At 38.4% G+C, this 21,552-nt stretch overlaps 1 protein-coding gene across 1 annotated transcript; it reads left to right on the top strand.

The window, feature by feature from the left end:
* Nucleotides 1-488: 488 nt before the first annotated feature.
* On the top strand, nt 489-19,289 carry LOC109631119 (polycystin-1-like protein 2). The gene is made up of 20 exons (XM_069533507.1): nt 489-967; nt 1,090-1,191; nt 2,899-3,077; nt 3,209-3,355; nt 4,471-4,670; nt 4,910-5,124; nt 5,234-5,441; nt 6,318-6,567; nt 7,039-7,276; nt 7,892-7,979; nt 8,058-8,192; nt 9,025-9,210; nt 10,370-10,700; nt 11,673-11,806; nt 12,519-12,646; nt 13,414-13,574; nt 14,212-14,422; nt 15,316-15,417; nt 15,523-15,654; nt 16,582-19,289. The coding sequence occupies exons 1-20, from the start codon at nt 959-961 to the stop codon at nt 16,777-16,779; spliced, it is 3,354 nt and encodes a 1,117-aa protein (XP_069389608.1). The 5' UTR covers nt 489-958; the 3' UTR covers nt 16,780-19,289.
* The last annotated feature ends 2,263 nt before the right edge of the window (nt 19,290-21,552 follow it).

Genomic DNA, 21,552 nt, shown 5'->3' with positions numbered 1-21,552 from the left:
CGTAGCATCAAGTTATAGCACATAGCCATACCTATTAGTAATGTTTATTACTAACAGGTATATTAATGCAACTATTAATGTTTCCAAGACCAAAGATTTTAAAATGAATATTTCCATATGAAATATTTGATAATTGTATTATCAAATATTATTATATTGATAAATATTTTTAATCCATACATGTTACACTATGTTTATTTGTTTTTCTGTCTACACCAACCTGTCCGTTCATGGGAATTTTGCTGGAACCATGTTGATGTACCATTTAAAAGATGGTGCCTTCAAATGATCCTTTACCCTTCAAGCTGCTCCTTGGCTATATGAGCTACCCCACTGAAGCTAATTATGTTGCAATGACAGAGATGCCTCAACAGGGAAGGACACAAGGTAACACATTGTTCTGCTCAGTGCTGGAGATCTCTCCATCTCTTAATGCCTTGATGCATGACTTAAGTGCTTCTGTGTTTGATACAGAGGAGAGGTACACTTGGCTTGTAGACTCAAAGAATCTCAAGATGAAAACTGGAGTGCACTTTCTTGTAGTGAAGCCTATTGTAGGACCAGGGATAAAATCCATCAATGCCACTTTGTCAATCATCTCCATCTCTGCTGCGTGTAAATTTTGGAATGAATCAATGCTGCAGTGGAGCAGTAAAGGATGCAGGGTAAGTCAAATAATTCACTCTGTCATGTTTGCTATGTTGAGTAAAGACAGTAAAGGCTGCTGTGTTTCAAGGTCGGTGCACAGACCACACATTTAGTCACCCAGTGCTTCTGCAACCACCTAACCTTCTTTGGGAGCTCCTTCTTCGTCACCCCCAACCTTGTCGACCCTTCACGCTCCGCTGAGCTGTTTGGGACCTTCGCTGAGAACCCCGTGGTCGTGTGCTTTGTGGGTGCGCTCTTTGTGACTTATCTCTTGGTGGTTGTGTGGGCACGACGAAAAGACATCCAAGATATGGCCAAGGTAGATAAAAGTTTGTAGTACAAGAAGCAAGGACAATCTCTTAATATATTTCTTTATGTTAATGCCTTCTAACCACGGTATCTTTATGTCATACTCAATACTCTTCGTTGGCATCTTGGCAGGTGAAGGTGTCAGTGCTAGAGGACAATGACCCCATGGACGAGTATCGCTACCTGTTATGTGTCAGCACTGGGCATCGGAGAGGAGCCTCTACTTCCTCTCAGGTAAATGTGTTTTCAGCTCAAGATTTTCATAGCCAACACATTTATATGTCTTGAACAACTCTTTATGGCAGCAAAGACTCTGCTTACACGCAAACCTCCCTTAACAAGACATGACATAACATGCTACTGATTAAAAATATGATGCACTCATTCTGAATTATTCACACAAAAAAAAGGTCTAATGTGCAAAGGGCTTAACACTGAAACTCAAAAATGTAACATAAGCAAACTAACAGGCTGCAATATTATGTATTCATTTAGTTGTATTGTTTTATTATAGTGAAATAAACTGGTTTTCCATTCAATTATAATTTTTTAATTAATTTCAGAGAGATTAAACAAATGGTGCCGGGAAATCTCATGCGGATGCCATCTAACTACTGCAGGAAAAAAGGGTGTGACATTATGATGTCAATAAAAGAACTCCTGTCAGACTTCAAACTGTGAAAAACAATAAAGGAAACGTTGCATGTATTGATTTGAGGAAGGTTTCCTCATCGCTCCTAAACAAATGATGTCTGCTGCTATTTCATTCTCCCCCATGGAGCAAAAGCTTCTACATTCAATCATGATTTCATCACCAAGTCTGTTTACTGCATTAAACACTTTGTTGTGTTGCATTTTTCCACCTGAACAAGTAATACATGTATATTATCAAAATCTTTAAAAAAATCTACTCTAAGGGAGTTGGTGGAGACTAAAACAGGTAAAAAGACAGTGAATATTGCTCAGAGGTAAAAAAACAAAAACAAACAAACACAAGACTAATTTTAATGATGGTCACTTGTTGAACAAAACAACTTGTTCGATAATATGCCAGTTACTACAGCCTTAATTGACATGCACAATCCAGCTTTCTGTGAATTTATTGGGAGCCACTTTTTACAGCAACTTCTTATTTTGCATTGGTTTTACAACCATTCATTCAAACATCTGGTATCTGTTTTGACACCATGTTCTGTGGAAGTGTGTTTTCTTACATGATTTTGGCCCTTTAAATACTAATTGGGGGGCCTATATTAATAATGTGAATCTGCATTCCACATACACACTCGTTGCTGATATGATTTAGATAGATAGATAGATAGATGTAGTTTATTGATTCCAAATTGGAAAATGATTGTGTTATAGCATCATGTCAAGGGCATTGTATGTAGAGAGAAGTAGCAATAAAGCAGTTACGGAGAATTAAAATAGCTCAAATGGAATGTTATAAACATGAAATCTAATAAAAACTTGACATACTCACCAGTTAAATGATACACAATAATGTAGTAGAATACACTGTGAAGTAAAGAATAAGCGTATTATCAAGAGACTAAATACAAGAGATGACAAACTATGTACAAGAGACAAGTGTGCAAACTTGCAGTAGTTGTTTGCCTTTAGAGACAATATAATTAGGTAGGTAGGAATATGACATACAAAAAATAATATGAATATTAGATGTGCTAATACAGATATTGCAGGAGTAAGCAGAGTTTTAGTTTGGAAAGACTCTACGAATTAGGGTTGTGAGAGTTCGCCTTTTTTCCTGTGTCAGTCTTTGCTGCAGTCGATTTGTTCAGTCAAGTTCATGCAACTTGGAAAATGTAGGGCTTGTCATTAATTGGCTAAAGTTGGATGTTACAGTATTTGCTTATGTAATTTGCTAGGGACATTTAATTCATTGAAGATTTCAACATAAAGAGTACTGGTCTGTTTTAGATAACTCTAACTCTGCTGGGTGCTGATGGACACAGTGAGCCACACCACCTGACAGACCCAAAGAAGTGTGTGTTTGAGAGGGGTGCAGTGGATATGTTCCTGCTAATGACACCCTTCTCACTGGGAGACCTGCAGGGTGTCAGGCTGTGGCACAACAACTCAGGGAGCCATCCTGCATGGTAGGCATATCGATTAATACGTGACAAACCAAACATTTCAATTTAGTGATTAAATTATTCAACCATCTATAGTTATTATCACTTAACATAGTAGAACAGTATTTGACTTATGAATTATTGCTTCTTCTCAGGTATGTAAGCCATGTCATGGTGCAGGACGTACAGACGGACCAGAAATGGCATTTTCTCTGTAACTCCTGGCTGGCCATAGACATGGGAGATTGTTCCCTTGATAAAGTTTTCCCTGTCTCCACTGAGACAGATTTGAAGAGTTTCAGGTAAGATTAACACACACACACACACACACACACACAGCACGTCTACAGACTGAATGTGAAACCCAGACCTGTGTTTTTCATTTCAATATGAATGAAGAGACCATATAATTAAAATGAATTGCTGTAGCTGGTTTGGATTTTATCTTGGATACTGGTAACTTTAACACATGTTAAAATTTTGAAAACCAGGGTGACAGGGATGTTTTCAATTGAGCAGTTACTACTAGACATGTGAGGCTAGCAAGCTCTGAAAAAGTCTCCCATTCACCCAACACTTGGGCATTTTGTTTTATCAGAGCAGCAAAATAATCCAAGGGAGACCATTAAATTGTTATTTACAAGAAAACTGGTATCAATTTTAACAGAGAAATGCATGTCCTGAAATATATTAATTTATTTTAGGTATTTATTTGAAATAGTATTATTACCGAGGCCAAGAGATGGGAGGGAGAAGTGGGAGGAAAACATAGCTCACAGGGAGAACATGCAAACTCCAGAGACAGAAACCTGACCTCCTGCAGTGAGGAGACCAAAATCCACTGATGAAAACAAAAATAAACGTTTAATGAGAAAGTGTTGTTGGTATAACGCAATATTTTTGAAAGAAAAAAAAAGAAAGATTCAGTCTACATTCAGTGACGATTATGTTGTTTTTTTGGTCAGAATTTGATGAGTTTCTTCTCTTGGTTCAGGATCTTAAACTGTACTAAAGCTGCTTCAAGGCACGTTTCAGATTGTGCGTCAGTTTAAAGCGGCTTAAAACTGAAAAAATTAGCAAAAGCAGCAAACTAACAGGCATCAGTATGTTGTGTTTAATTTTTATATTTAACTTCAGACTGATTTAAAATGTATTCGAGCAGTTAATGAAATGAAATGGAATAAAAACTGTCAATCACCTCTAATCTCAGCGAAGTCAGCCGACACTGAGGTGGTCATTAGCTGAGGATTTATGTCTCTTTTAAATAGCTATGACTCAACGCTCAGGTTTAACAGCAATGAAATGACCTGACAAGCGATTCAAATGTGAAGCTAATCCATCTTCAGTAAGAGGTTCATTTAGGGTAAACACGTTGTTTTTTTCCACAATACTTCCCTTTGTTCCTTTTATGTTCCAGTAATTTATTCTTCATGAAGACAACAAGGGGTTTAAGTGATGGACACCTCTGGTACTCTGTGATCAGCCGACCGCCGAGCAGCACCTTCACTTGTGTGCAGAGAGTGTCCTGCTGTTTCTCCCTGCTGCTCTGCACCATGCTGACAAGTATTATGTTTTATGGTGTCCCAACAGACCCGTCTGAGCAGACCATGGACCTGGGTACTATACAATGTCATTAGAGCTCAATTTATTCCAAGAAAAAAGATCCAATGTGCTAATAATGCTCGGTGGACTCTTGTTTTTACAATTTTGTAGGTCCACTTTATGATCTTGTAAAATTGCTTCCACAACTGTTATAAACTATAAAACCAACCACTATATTTTCACCACGTTAAATATGCACATCCAGTCTGACTTCTTTCTCTCCCTCTCTCTCATTGGCTGTCTCTGGTCTGCAGGTCACTTTGAGTTTACGTGGCAACAGTTCATGATTGGAGTTCAGAGTTCACTCATCATGTTTCCAGTGAACATCCTCATTGTTAGTCTCTTCAGAAACACTCGTCCTCGTGAGACGTCGTGCATCAGACGCCAACCAGAAAAACCAGATGCCTGTTCCTCACAGACGGCCTCCCCCGACACGAATGTCAACATCACTTTGGACACTATCACCAAGGTAGGTGCTAATCCAGCAGCACCTGGTGATAAAATTAACTTTATTATAGTCTATTTCTGAAAATTTTCAGAAAAAAAACTTTTGTATTTGTACATTTCTCCTCTGCCAGGACATTATAAAAATAATCTGCTTATTCTCCAAGACCATGAAAAGCAACATCCCAACCACAGGGCCAGAGTTTGGGCCTGGACAACAAGCTGACATCAATGCTCTCCTTTCTGTGTTGGAGGATCACATCAGACAGAATTATAAAACTGGTGACAGTGCAGAGACAACGACAGAGATTGTTCCCTACCTCGCTCAGCCCCAGGAACAAGGTTTGTTCTCCTGTGGATAATGGATACAGTGTTTTGCAATGCCAGCATGGGCTGAGCAGGATGTTGCAGACAGCTGGAGCCCTGTCCCGTTTCCAAGTTAACATCTCGGCCAGGAATTTCAGATTTTCTGCCCACTGAGCTATAAATTGACTTGCTGGGTGGTTTCATTCAGCCAACTAAACTGTATATCAACAACAGGTGTACGTATCATATTGACAAATATTTTTATTTTGTTGAAATATGAGAACGAGATATAGAAACAAGGAGACAAAGTGGTATTTTGTCATTCAATAACACATCCATGACTCCTTGCCACAGTAGCACTGTCAAAGCCTCATGGAATATGTAAGCTGTCATTATTCTCTATCATAATTAATATGAGGAAGTGCACATACTTTAATTGGCTTGGACTTTTCAGAACACATGAAACTTCAAAACAAGACAAACTACCCCTTCGCCCCTCAAAATACATACACAAGGAATAACTCAAATGTTTGGAATTCTAGTCAACTGGTAGAACTAAGATGATCTGGAAAACAGGAAGTGAAATGAAGGTGGTATAAATATAAGGATATCTGATAGGATGATTTAAAACAGGTCAACAGAGAAACTGGTGGGAAACTGAAAAATACAGGAAGTAGACCTATTTAAATGCATCATGAAAAAAAAAAGAAAATGAAGTATGGTCCAAAGTGTCCACACAAGTTGTGGCAGCATTAGAAACATTGGTTTGCTGGGAGGAATACAGAAAATAAAAGATCCTGTGAACAAACGAGTGAGCAGAACAAACTTTACAGCTGGAGAAAAACAGAACAGAGTGCAAGTTCACAACAGCCAGCATTTCTGCTAACTAACATAATATTTTTTTATTTACAGATTCAGAAAGCGGTGCTAGTGTGCATCCTGAGATAGATGTGGGGGGCGTTCAGAAGAGCAACAGAACCCTGTATCTGTACAGACAGATGTGCCACATCGACAGAAAGCTGAGCCTGCTGGGAACGTCCGGCTTCCCAAGCCCACACAGTTACAGCCAGGCTCTGCAGCAGGTCCAGGACATGAAGGTCTCCCTTGAAGATCAGCTCCTCACATCCAGCAGCGTCAGCCCAGATAAACTCGGCCAAAACAAGTATTGAAGTCACTCATTAAAAAGTGTGGAATTTTGTGTCATTTTGTATTATAATTATGTTGTTCTATCATAGTTCATCAATCACATGCAGCGGCTAATGACGATCACTTTAGAATAGTTATTTTGATTGTGATTTCAAGAGTGCATTAGATTAGCTGCTGCTGTGTGTGTGTGTGTGTGTGTGTTTGCAGTTTATGATTAAAATGATCCCTGCACACAATTAAGTTTGACATCAATGTCTTCAAACAGTTAGTTGTTAATTTTGCAAATGGGCTCATACAGATAGAGTGTCCAGTGTCACACATTGTCGCAGCAAACAGCAAACATTTTCCCTAAATATTGAATAATTTGAATAATTTGTGCTTGAAAACTGTCTGAGTAATGGGCTAAAACTCTAGTTTAATACTATTTAATCATCTATTGCTCTTTTGTGTTTCCAGTAATGAATATGTCTTTTACTCTCACAAACAGGTTGAGTCTTGCAGACAGCACTAATGATGATGGTCAGAAGAAAAAGGGCTGCTGTCATGGAGGGCTGCCCTGGTGGTTCATTTTTGTCACCTGGCTGCTTGTGGTCGCTACCAGTTTCGTAGCAGGATATTTCACGATGCTTTATGGTTTGAAATTTGGGAAGGAGCGTTCCATCAGCTGGTTGGTGTCAATGATTGTGTCCTTTTTTCAGAGCATCCTCATCACTCAGCCACTTAAGGTGAGAAAGAACGATCCTTCCCTTCCTCCTTATAATCTCACACATCAGAAATCAAAAATAGTTACTTCTTCATGAAAAGGTTGGGATGGAAAGCTGCAGATAAACGATCCTGGCACAGAACAACAGATCTGCAGGTAACTCTGACTCCAGAGCCGCAGGAGCCAGATCTGATACTAATCAAAAACAACTATCATTATTACTGCTATTAGTATTATTATAAATTACATCATCTCTATTATTTTCAATATAACAACCAGTCTGACCAGTCCGAGCTTAAACGCTTACACAACTTCTGCCGGTCTCTCTTCCCCTCTCTTCTCTTGAAATTAGAACCTATTTCCTAGTTTCTGATTTAGTGTAAGGTCTAAACCTTACTATGTAAATTGTAGGATGCCTCTCAGATGTAGTGACGGGTTGTGAGGTGGTGTTGCAGTGGAAGCAGTGCAACTGAATGCATTCAAGGAAATGAGTTATATGAGTTATATGATGTGGTCTGGCAGAGAGATCTGCTGCTGTCAGCTGCAGGATTGCGGCTGAGCTCGACGTAGTGACCTACCTGACACTGCTCAATTTAATAACACATGTTTTCTCCTATGTTCCTGCCTCTCACTACAGGTGCTGTGTCTTGCAGCCTTCTTTGCACTTGTCATAAAGAAAGTTGATGAGGAAGATTTTCAAAATGTGGCATTTGACTCAAAAGCAGGTAAAAAAATATAATTTCTTGGTCTCAGACTTTGACTTAAAGATGATCTGGTTTACAAAAACATCTCTTCACCCACAGGTGACAGTAAGGACCAACAGATAGTCAGACAGGACAGGAATCTGTATGAGCCGCCACCTCCTGGAGATGTTGAGAGGATGAAAAGGATCAAGATAATTGAGCAGAAAGCCTTTGCCCTCCTCAGAGAGATTTTCAGTAAGCAGAAACACTGATATGTTTCATTTTAGTGGGCATAGATGTGCACAGCATAGGCTAAGTTGTCCCGGGCAACTGCTCATTTGTCCTCTTTGACTGAGCTGCTGAATAATTGCTAGTTTGTGATATCATTCAGTCATAAAAGATTGGGTTAGTCTTTTGAGATGGCGCTTCCCTGTTGCAGCAGCAGCTCTTGCAAATTTCCCCATTGTGGGACTTATAAGGGACTTCTTAATCTTAGTCTTTTGTGGTGGTGAAAATGACATATATGTACAATATAATCAGTGGGAGGCTCTGTCATTTAAAACCTCCACAAACAGTGCTCAGCTCTTCACATTTGCACAATGCAATGTCACAGAAGAAGCTGTCACCACATGAACCAACCTTCATGATTACATGATTGATGTCTTGTGGTCAGCGTCCTCCATGTGGGGTCGCTCTCCTCTCCACTCTAAAGGAGTCTGAGGTAGACACAAAAATTGGAAGGTACAAAAACTTCTGCACAGAGCTTTGCGTCTCTTAGGACACCTCTGAACTAATGCTTCTCTGACAGTTAGACACTCATGCACTTTAGGGTCGGCCTCCCCCTGGTGCCTCACTCATCTTCCTGAAATTCCAGTAAGTAAGCACGTAAACACTCCAAACAAACAGGAAGCTCAGTCAGGTTATCAAAAATGTAAAGTGCAAAAGGAAAACCACCATGCAAAGTGAAGCAAACATACTAAACAAGCAAGACTATATATGCAATTAATACTAAATCACCCCTGCCCCACAATTGGACATTACATTTCCAGATCTATGATGATTGAATTTGTTGCGTTGTGTGATTCAGTCTACACAGGCTTCATGTGGATGTTGCTGCTGGTGGCGTACGGCCAGAGGGATCCCAATGCCTTTTTCCTAAACCAGCACATCAGGAAGAGCTTCAGTCCAGACATCTCAAACAGCATGAGTCTCAGGGACGTGTTCACTTGGGCCAACACGTCTCTGCTCAGTAACCTTTTTGGAGTTTATCCAGGTACAAAGTGTGTCGCTACTGCAAAGGTTAAAGAAACACGCTCTTTCTGTTTTTATCCTATTAGCTACAATGTAATATCAGAGCCGTATAGTAAGGTTTGAACTTTGATGCTTTAGAAATGCTGTCCTGGTAAATTCTATTTTGATTCACACAAAAAAGGAATTCTACTACTAATTTAAGCCTTTGTGCTGTCTGAATTAAGTATACTGTCACAATCATTCCCTACATTTCCTTTTTTTGCCGGATTAGTTATTGTTGAACTTGCAGTTTGTGAGGGTCAATAATCGCCTGGATTTCTCCAAACGCACAGTGTGTAACCAGATTCATATGCACATTAGTTTGTACAAATAACAACAATTTTAGTGTTGATCCTATCCCTGTGTCAACATAAGCATAATAATGTTTTTAAAAATCAGCTTTATACCAAACGTATTAAAAAATCTCCATTTATGTCTTAATCATGGTTCATGATGGCACCTAGTGTTTGCAGGGCCAATGCTTATGTAAAGTTTACTGGTTGAGACGTCTCTACATCAAGACATTTATAAGTTTACACTCATGAGGGGGAATCTTAAGAGCGCTTATTTTCAAATCTATGCTGAAACTAAATCCCTAAACCACCACATCGTCTACCAGATATCCCTCAACCTCTCATGCCACTCCATGTGGGTGCTTCAGCCCTGGCTGGCACACACACACACACACACACACACACACACCAGCGGCTTTTGCTAGAGACTCAAACGACTTAGGACAGTGGTTTCAGCTGTATAGACACTCTAGAAGGGAGAAGTCTCTTCTTGATAATCCATTTCTATAAAGTGTGGGTGTGCTGCTACTGGAGTCTTAGCATATAGCCAGACAACCTAGATGACTGAGCATGAGCAAGCTAATTGGTATGTGTATCTTAGCCACGCCTCCAAGTAATGCATTCTCAAGACATTTTTATCATTTTTAAGGTCAGTCACCTTTTTGAATAGACTGTACCCAAAAGCAAACAAACCTTACTTTAAAAGAGTTTTCTGTTTTATAAAACGAAACACTGAATCAGATGGAAGTCACTGACAAAGTGTGTGACATACAGCGACTATAAACCTAAAATTACTGTCATCTCAACAATGTCACTCAAACAAAGGAACTGTGGTATGCTCTGTTCCAGGATTCATCACAGATGGAAACTCTAAGCTGGTCGGTAATGCCCGTCTTCGTCAACTGAGAGTGCAGAAGAACTCCTGTCAGATCGCAGGCTCCATGATGAATCTTGTGCCGGACTGTCAGGCACCATATTCATGGGAGGTGGAGGACATGGGCTCCTATGACTCTGGTTGGAACCAGTCTGTGGGTGATAATAACACTCTCAGCCCCTCCAGCCCCTGGACGTACCAGACACAGGCTCAGCTCAGGGCCTACCCTGTGTGGGGCAGAATGGTGCTCTACAGGGGAGGTGGCTTTGTAGCGGTGCTTGGCCCTGATTTAAAAAATGCCAGCAGGTATGTACATTAGCTTTAGCAACATTGCAATATACTGACAGAAGAATCAATGATGCTCAGATTGAGCAAAGCAATAAATAGGTTGAAGTCGGGTAATGTGGCACCCCTAGGCTCCACTCTGTTTATTTCCGGTTCTAACAGAATCTAGTTGACACTTTTACTATAAGTAAGCATGGATATCATGTGACTGAAATCACATGAAAAGTCATCTGGGACATTTAAATTCTCTTTATGGGGAAATATGCATTAAGGGACCTAATTAAAAAAGAATATAAAGATATTATAAAGCATATTATGTGTTGTACATACAGTTGTCAGACAGGAGTTAATGTCCTTGTCTGTTTAAACTGATTTTCTGGTTAGTTAACTAACATATAATCACTTTGCTCTCTAAGATGCAGATGATCCAAAAAGCAGTCTGTTCTGTGTCTGCAGCCACTGGTTTCACCAAACGTTGAGAAAACAATGGGTGACCGATGATGATGAGGAATGTTTGTTACCAGAGCAGCCCTAATAAATAGGTTTATTATTGAATGAATAACCTGTGACCATTCAAAATGATTTTGGCTTTTATAAAGCATATACATGTGTACCAGATTACAAAGTGACTTGTCCCAGATGATCAAATTCAGTCAGAATTTTCTTTTTTGGAAGCTGTGTCATGTCTCCTCTGAGTATGACATCAACATTCTTTTTTTCGTTGTGGATAGAAAACATCTTAAGAATTACAGAAAGGTATAGCATGTTGATCTAAGGTGTAAAACAGATATCGGGTCAAAATTGCAAAAGATTTCCGAGATTACCTGAATTCACCCTCCATTAATTTCCCTCCGGGGATGAATAAAGTACTCTATCTATCTATTAACATTGAAAATATGCATATATTTATTTTGTTGACTAACAAAGTTGGATCATTTGATCACCAAAAGATTACCAAGCAATTAAAAACATCTTTGTGTTCTTGATTCACAGAACCATTGAGTATCTGTTCAGGAACAAATGGCTGGATATGTACACACAGGCTTTGTTTGTAGAGTTCACCATTTATAATGCTAATGTCAACCTCTTCTGCATCGTTACTCTCTTGCTGGAGACCACAGCTGTTGGTAAGTTGGAGAATGTATATATGACCCATATCTGTCTGGAAGTGTGGATGAAATACTCCTAAAACTCATACTTATCTAATTTTCCAGTTTATCAAATAATAAAAAAGCTCAAATCAAGAATAAAACAAAATAATCTGTTACAACGCAGCATTATCCAGCAGCTGTTTCAAAAGGAAAGAAAGTCAGCCATGATGTAGAGGAATTCATATTTTCAAGAAAAAGAAAGTCAGTGAGGATTAACACAACAACATTCAAACAAGTTCAACATGTTCGAAACCAATATAGTCAATGCATATGACAAATATGATGAAAGCTGGAACACTGCACAAAATGTTTAATGAATTATGAAAAAATAAGTATTCACTCCTTCCTACTCGTTCTCAGACACCATTTAATTACTTTGAACATTTGTTATTATAGTTCATTTGTTTGCTGTACATATATTTGTATTTAAACAATTAGATAAAAACCTATCTGAACTTTCCTCTGACAGCAACTGTTAATTAGTCCAATGACAGCAGAGGTAAAGTCATTTTTCTTAAGGATGTGTAACATTATCATCACACCAACCTCTGGATCTTGGATCATACTGACAGATGTTGTGTGATTTCATTCTGTGACAATGCACTTATTCACATATTTATAAACAGTATATGAATTAAATCTGACAAACAGCATTGATTCTAATAAATCTTTTCTAATTGGTTTTCAGGGGCATTTCAGTTCCACAGCAAGCTGCAGAGTGTCCGTCTCTACCAGTCAACTGGGAGTCTTCACATCTTCGTCATGGCTGCAGAGATCATATACTTGCTTTTCATCGTCTATTACATGTTCGTGCAGGTAAACTCTGACATGACTATGACAGAATGTGGTCGTGGTCCTTATGATCTCTTTGTTCTCCATGCATCTTAACTTCACTGGTTTCTCTATTTGCTGAGGGATTCTCAAGCTCAGACTGACTGCAGAATATGCAGACAGGCCTCATTAGTCTTTTCAAATGCACCCACCTGTCTGTCACCTGAGATAAAATTACAGTTTTGTACTTTACTGTACTAACTTTAACATCAGTGTGATTGATGTTTAAAATCATGTGGTGACCTTATTCCATTTGACTTACAGCTGACTTGTAGCAGCTGTCAAACCCTATTCAGCTGTTACTGTTCTCTCACTCGAGTAAATTATATATTATTTGCCTCACTAATTGTTTTATAATAAGACATATCAAACAAATGCATTAATTGCCTTAATGATGAAGTCTATATGGTTGTGAGGCTGTAATGCCATTAATCTGTCTCTGCAATGTGATTTTATTTCATTCATTTTTTATTGTACAGCAGTGAGTCATCTCTCTCTATGACCATTATGATCAATGTTCATGTGTGTTCTTATCTGTAATTTATAAGATTGTAAGGAATCACTGCATGCCCTTTCTTGCAGCCCAGATGGTTATTGTTAAGAATTTTCAGAATGTACTCGACTAAAAATATCAGATTCAAGAACAGAAAGTTCAAAGAGTTCATTTCAAAAGTCGCAGAAGGCATTCGGACTGATGGTAGAAGGGTCTGAGGTTTAAGCCGGCCTCTGTTTTATTTTTCTTATGCTGGAAGGGAAAATTAATGAAGCAACAGCGGTGGGCTTACTTCAGCAGCAAGTGGAACCTCCTGGAGTTGTCCATCATCTTATTGAGCTTGAGCGCCTTGGCTGTTTTCATCTGGAGGACCCTGCTCAGAGACCGTGATATGACCTACTACCAAAACCACAAAGACCAGTGAGACTATCCTTTAATTTGTCAAATGCAAGTTAAATGTCAAATCAACACTTTCAGAAATGTAGATGCTGTGTGGTGGACTTTATGTTGTGGTTAGAAAATGTGTTTCTATTTTTGTGTTATTTAATGGTGCTTCTTTTCCGTCATTATCTATTTTGCTTCAATGATAAGCTTAAATATGTTCAAATGTACTACTTTATACTTTTATTCTACCATATATGGAGGGAAATACATAATTATCAGCAACTGTAAATAGCTACGCTTCAGTTTAAGATATTAAATAAAAGTACATGTGGTAAACATTGAAATTCAATTAAGTATTGTTTAAAATTTGATAAGCTGGAACCCTGTGTCATGTTTCAAGTGTCAATGAGTTAAAAGCTCAACAACACCTTACTTAAGTAAAAAAACCAGAGTAAAGTAAGTAAAATAATTACTTAAAATATGTTAAGTACAAGTGTACACCCTCCCCCCATTACTCATGTCTTGACCACTCAGATTCACATTATGACCCAATAAAAAGGGGCCTGAAAAAACACATGGCTGATATTTTAAATAAAGTAGCTAAAACTACCTCCACCTCAACCAGCTGCAACAATACAATGCTGCTTAATGTAAATCTTCACTGTGTGTGCAGATTTGCCAGTTTTTATGAGACGGCCTCCGCTGACTCCGTGCTTCAGTATCTCATCGCCTTCCTGGTCCTGCTCACCACTGTCAAACTGTGGCACCTGCTCAGACTCAACCCCAAGATGCACATGATCACAGCCACGCTGCAGCGAGCCTGGGGCGACATATCTGGCTTCCTTGTGATCATTGTGATCATGTTCATTGCATATTCTATCGCTGTGAGTATCTCGTCCATTTACCATGATCTAAGACCATTCTCTCCATTCCTCATTCATTACAGGGGCATAAACATCAAGGGCTCTGTTGTAATGATGTAAGCACATAGTGAAGGTGCACTTAGGGCCTTTCCACCCTTATAGTTCTTTAATAAATAACTCTGAATTAATAATCAATTAACCTCCCATTCTCTCTAAAAGCATGTTGCAGTTGCACCTTGGCAGATTCTGGGTAGTAAGAGAGAATGTGTGTACTATCTTGATTGTACATCCTTAAAATAGTAAATCAATTTCAGACCAGATTTTTGTTGATCGATCACATTAACCTGCTAAAAATATAAATTCACCAATAATGTGCCTGACACACTTGGGTGAGCACAGGGTCCAAGGCGATTTTAACAATGCGAGTGCTGAATGGGGAAAAATAACATTTGCATCAGTCTGAAAGCAGCAATGACAAAACATGATTAAAATCATTGCTCAGGTCCGAGTCATTATCAGAACTAGGGAAATTAAGTTCAGATATTTTTAAGGTTTACCATATTACAAAAATGTTTTTTCATGAATCAGTTCTCATCTCACAGTAAAGGTGTTTTGACTGAAGGCCAACAGATGGTTGGGTGATTGCATCTAATGACAAGACTACAGGATTTACCAGGGTCATAGTATAGTGATGATGGTGCAGAGGGAAGTTGTCATGAATATATTCATGAATTAAATCTTCTAATTTCATCTTTTGCAGTACTCTATGATCAAATGAAAATATGCAAATGAAGTGTTTCAAATACTAATGAGCGGATCTTAGACCATCGTTTCTAAATTATCTGTTTAATGAAACTGAAAGCTTAATGGACAGGAATGATTACCCTGATGGTGTGAACATCATTTTTTTCTAGTGCAATGTGATTTATGGCTGGAAGATCTCCTCTTATAAAACTCTGGCGGACGCTCTCCTCACCATCATCAGCTTGCAGATGGGCATTTTTAACTATGGAGAGGTGAGTGAGATCTTCCAAAACTCTCCAGATAAATGTTTTGCTTCATAAAAATCAAAGAATATGTTGTTAGCTTCAGTTCAAAATGTGTGATTCGCTCTTTGCCAGGTTTTGGACTACACCCCTGTGCTTGGTGGACTGCTCATTGGTTCCTGTATCGTGTTCATGACATTTGTGGTGCTCAATCTACTCATTTCAGTCATCCTCGTGGCATTTCAACAAGAGCAGATCAACCACAAGGTGACTGTTATCAGCAGTTTTTATTTCATTTGACGCTGTTTTCCCTTTCCTCTAATCAGATACAATCTTGTATGTGATCCACGCTCAGCAGCTAGACTAGCCAGGTAAAGAGAGATCAGAGACCGACATTTTCTGGAAGCGCTTGACCAATCAAAACGGAGTTTGCCAGCTGTCCAATCAGAGCAGGCTGGGCTTTATTAAGAGGGGGGTCTTAAAGAGACAGCAGCTAAAACTAACAGAGGCTGAAAAGAAGAGGGGCAGCAATGAACATTTGTGAGGAGAGGACTCAGAAAAAAATGATTCACACTGTAATTTATCTTCTATATTGCTAATATTACAGAACAGCATGGACAGTGTACAAAGGTGCAAGAAGTGCAAAAGTGTAATATATATAATGACAAAACATTTCTGCAACCCATTGTCTTCTGGAAAAGAAATAGTGATGCCATACAGTATATATAGATATATATATATATATAAAGATATTTCTATATATATATATATATATAAGGATATAGATATATGTATAAAGTCCAACTGGGACTTAAACGTTTGCACTTTTACACATTCTTTTGCACAGCCCTGCAATATGTGTGTTATTGACATTTCAACTCTTCTACTGCAGTTTGAATCTTTTTTTTTTCTGTGTGTGAGTCCTCCTCTGCTTCATCGTGACTTGTCCTGGCCACTCACCATTTTCTGAACATTAGAGCAAATCATCACAAGTAGTCACGCAAACTAGAAATATTATCCTGAATATGAATGTATTGTTTCCTTTAAGGAGTTACTCGTGATGGCAAGACCAAAACAAAAGTCCAATATTGTCTTTGTGTGGCTTTGATGCATTTCATACAGTTTAAGGCATGTTCATATACCCTCATTCTGTGAAATACTCTCTGAATTTGTTACCTATTCTCTCTTACCAAGCCCTCAGAGGAGAAGGAGATTGTCGACGTGATGCTGAAGAAAATGTACAGTTTTTTTGGGATCAGATGTAAAGATACGAAAGACTCCCTGGAGCCTGGCGTGAATGACAGCACTGGCCTGACCCTCAACAACAGAAGAAATATCCTTAACATCTCTCAGACATCTGACAAATCAACAGATGACAAACCCGTAATGTAACATATCCTCTGAACGATAACGATCACATACAGAATTGATCGGCTGCTTGTTGCTGTGAATAAGGTGTTTCGTTCAGGAACATTTTATTCACTGGTTTTACTCATTGTCCTTATTCAGATTCAAAAACATTACACAGTCCACTGTACGTGAATTGAATCTGAAGACACAGCTCTTGCTTTCTCATAAAGGAAACAAAAAGAGAATTACAGGCATGATATAAATTCTTAAAGTCAGATGAAACAGTTTAAATAGTTTAATTTCCAGAGCTTATTTACAAGTAGTAATTAAATTTACAAATATGAATTTTTAGGCTAGGTAAAATATTATTCTCATTTGTTTTGTTCTGTATTTGTTATATTTGTGTGAGTGTGTGTGCATAATTGAATGTGTTCTGTCAATGAAAGACCACCTTTCACGAATCTGTACTGTGATTAAGTGATTGTCTTGTCCTCAAGATTTTCAATATTTGTACATTAGGGAAACGTGTGGTTACCATTGTGGCAGCAAGTTTAAACTGTTTTATAGCGCAGCCAATACTTTACATATTACAATGTTTTAATTAAGTCAGTGAACGATGAACTGATTCCATCCTCAGTACATCACAAATAGGTTCAACAACAACAGGAAGGCAAAGTAAAGTTGGTTTTCATACTAAGAAGTTTGAGCTGTGCAGCCTGTTGCCTGCATCTCCTTAACTTATACAGGTAACGTTTGCTGCCTGGTCTAAGTCTAAAATATCCACTTACAAAAATTGCTCAATGTATTATTGTCATCTTTTGTTTAAGCCAGTTCAGCACATATAATTTGAGGCAGTAGCAATAGGGTGTTGCGTGAATGAGGAGTTAATTATTACAGCCTTACTATAAAGAGAGTGAACATTTTGATGTGAGGCTGTTATCAGTTTGCACTGGATTATGTAAAAGCATAATTTTCCTGTGAATTCATACATTACATCACAGAAATTACAGGTTCCATCAATGCCAATACAATGTCTGTATAAAGGGGTTATTACAAAAAAGAATCTCACCATAAATAAAGTCAAAGGCAAGTATATCTGTATGTCACTTTTCAACAATGAGATAATTCAAATTGCTTTACACACAATAGAAAAGGCATCATGACTAATTGTTAAAACAACACAAGACAGTACAAAAAATAAGAATTTAAAAAGAAAATAAAGAATGACATTTTTTTTAAAAACTAGTGAAAATAATGTGTAAGAGAGATGGTAATTATATGATTTATTAAAAGGCCATGGCAAAGGAAAAGTTTTCCTTTCACTTAAAAAAATCAACAACCAGAAGAACAGAGCAGAATTATTTTTTGTTGTTGTTGAAGATTGTATTCATGATGCTACGTCATTGTGTTTCAAATGGTTACTAGTCAATGGCTGCTTGCTTCCTTACTGTTGCTAGTTCTCTGGTTTGAAAGAGTCACATGTGATATTACTTCCACCCATGTGGCTGTTGGATAAGGTTTGATAACACCTTATATTTACACTTGAGATCAATATGGCCACAACGTGTCGCGATGAATAGGATCACAATCGATCATCAGTGCATCTTGGTTGCACCTGAACATGTGATCAAGCTCTGATTAAAATCCCATCACCAAAATTTAATTTTAATGCCAGGTGTAAGTGCAGCATTAGGAAGTAATGTTTAAATGTATTGTTTGTCTTGCAGTGTTTAACTAAGGTTAGAGAATCTTTGTCATCATGGTTACTATAATAAACAAACTGTAATGATTAAAAGAAACAACAATGACAGTCTCAAAAGGCAATTAACTGATCTCCTGTGTCAAAGTCTAACTTTGGCTCTAAGATAAACATGCAGCCGAATTCTCTTTTTCCTGTTTTCATATATTGCTAATTGAGTCTGCAGTCTCTGTAATTGAAATATATTTACCTCCTCAAGGTAATGATGCTAGACAGTTCCAGATAGTTTATAAGACAGAACGTGTTAGAGTCTATGTCCAGGAGTTTATATATGGAAATGAGGTTGAACTCTGACAATAGAAAAGGATAGATAAATAATTATTCCGTCCCTGTCTAGAGCCTGTGTTTTATTGTGGACTCTTGTTTCTTTGTACTTATTTTCTGTGTTTTAAAAAATGTTTGACCTTGATGTCTACCTTGCGTTTCATTTTTAGATCTGTCTGTAAAATTTGTAATTTCAACACCACCTGTTTCTTTTGTACTTACCTGTGTTTTTCTTGTTTCTGATCCCTTCACTTTCTGTCTTTGTCTGTTTTCCTGCTCCTCATTGATTACCTGCCCCGTCTGGATTAGTTCCCCTTGTGTCTTGTTAATCCATGTATTTAAACTCTGCTGCTCAGAGCCAGATTGTCACATCAATTTCTCTCAGCAGCCCAGCAGTTTCCCAGTGTTTGTCATTGATGAAGTTTTGATTTTTTGACCCTTCTCTCAAACCTCTGTGTTTTTAGATACCACTGCCGTCATGACCATCTACCCTTTTCCCTACTCATAAGTCAAATTAAAGACTGTTCATTGGCTCTGTACCCGTGTGGCATCTGCATTTCGGTCCTCACCCATTTCTTGACATCACAGGAACTTATCATAGTCATCATAAGAAAATAATCGATAACCAGAATTAGTAGATGTTGGTTAAACATATTGTTATTGTTATTAAGACCAGATAATTTTAGTTTAGCACAGTGCAGGAATATTCAGATGCCTGATATGAGACACTGCTCCTTTTCACCTGTGACATACTGTTAGTTAATTCTGTGTCTGTTCTGTATCTTATACTCTCCTTGTCTCTCCAGTAGCTCTGTCTCTTCTGCTCCTGCTCTCTTCTTCTCCCTCCTCCTCTGCTCCTTAAAAGAATGAAACCAAGACTTCTTAACAAACATTTAACACATTCTTTCATTTTGAATGGGATGATTACATCATAAAGACATTTAATTTCAAAGCAAACTTTAAACATTTTAATCAGTTGATCAGTTATTGTAGCACATCCACCAATATCAGATTACACAAAGTAAAGCATTGAACTATTTCACCCCACCTGGATCTATTCTCATTAATATCCATACAGACACAACACAACTGGATGCCAGATACAGGCTAGTGTTCAATGCAATCTGGTCTCTATGCTATCGGTCTTACTGCAGTGTAATCAGTACATGTACCTCCTTCCATAACCTCATCGCTTCCTCTTTCTGTTCTTTCAAATTCTCAAACAGCCTTTAAATCTTGCCTCAGTGGATTAGTTACCTCCTGATGCTGACAAACACAAATAATTGGAACTCTCCCGCTCACACAAAAGGTCCACATGCAGAGGAGCTAGAAGTGGATACACTGATTGAATGACACACACATCCATCCTTCCATTATCTATTGCCTTCACAGGGGGAGATGGAGCCAATCCCAGCTGACATTGGTGTTGGTGGTGGAGGGGGGGGGGGGGGGGCACCCTGCGCATGTCGCTTGGTCCAACAAACAGAGACAAACAACAGACAATCACTCTTACATTCATTCTGTCAGTTTAGAGCTGCCCATTAACACCACTCTAATTTGCATTTTGTTGGAGTGTGGGAGGAAGCTGGAGTATCTGGAGAAAACACACGCAGAGACATGGAGAAGATGCAAACTCCTCCCACAGAGAGACCCCTAGATTCAAACCAAAAACCTTGTTGCTGTGACCACAAACCACTGGATGACATACATTTGACAACAAAGTATTATTATAATATTTTTTTATAAGTAAAATAGTAAATTTCCCCGTTGTGGGATGAATAAAGTATATCTAATCTAATCTAATACCATATAACTTCTGAGGGTTTGACCAATGAATAGACTCTGGGCTAATCATAAAACAGCCACAAATTCCCAAGCCGCTCAAGTCACACACACATCACTTGCACTCCTTTCTCTTTGTCTCATTCTGTGTTCTGTGCTGCACATCCTGAATACGAGGGAGGCGAGTAACTCGAACAAATTTGCAGGAGCAGTTATAAATAGTTAATAACAGGATAGAAAGGACAATCCAATCTTTCTGCTCCGTGCTGTGGCTATTACATGGTGTTCTGAACATAGTGTGCAGTCTCCTATGGTCTCTGTTGATTTTCATGTTAGTCAGTGCACACACAAAGATGAGGATGTTTTAAGACATCATAGTCAATTTGTAGATGATGTGTTTAGTTATATTATTATATTAAAACAATCTAAATTGAATTCACTTTGTCTCTTACTATAACACTTTTACAAGTATTGATTGAAGTCAGTTCAAATATGGATCAAAACCTGTAAACATGAGCAATAATTTAAAAATTGTCATGGTGTAATGTGTGAAGCCCATGTGAGACATGTGATTACATGTGGACACTTGGCTAGAGGTGAAACACTGATGTCAAAGAGGACATTGTAAACAGGGCGACGATCAGCCTTGCACCAGTGTAGGTGTGTGTACCACTGTCATCTGTGTGTGTGTGTGTCCCACAATGAACATGCACTACGAAGTTGCCCTGTAATTATATGGCTACTCAAGTTGTTGCAGCCTTGCAAAAAAAAGTGATGAATGATTATGTTCTTGGTGAGTCATGGGAAGTTGACAGTTATCTCTCCCTGTCTTTCATTCCCTGGAGGATGGAGAGATGCTTCACCTCAACTCTACAATCACTGTGGTGGTTCCATGGCCTCTTTTGAATCCATTTCATCACCACTGAGTGCTGCTGTGGCTCAGGGAGACAACTGGTCCCAATAACCATAGAGTCCCTTGCACACTTGAAGGGTTGCCATATTTAAGAACC

The sequence above is a fragment of the Paralichthys olivaceus genome, chromosome 10 (assembly GCF_024713975.1).
Source record: "Paralichthys olivaceus isolate ysfri-2021 chromosome 10, ASM2471397v2, whole genome shotgun sequence".
In the NCBI taxonomy this organism is placed as follows: domain Eukaryota; kingdom Metazoa; phylum Chordata; class Actinopteri; order Pleuronectiformes; family Paralichthyidae; genus Paralichthys; species Paralichthys olivaceus.
This window is presented reverse-complemented; position numbering and strand designations above follow the sequence as displayed.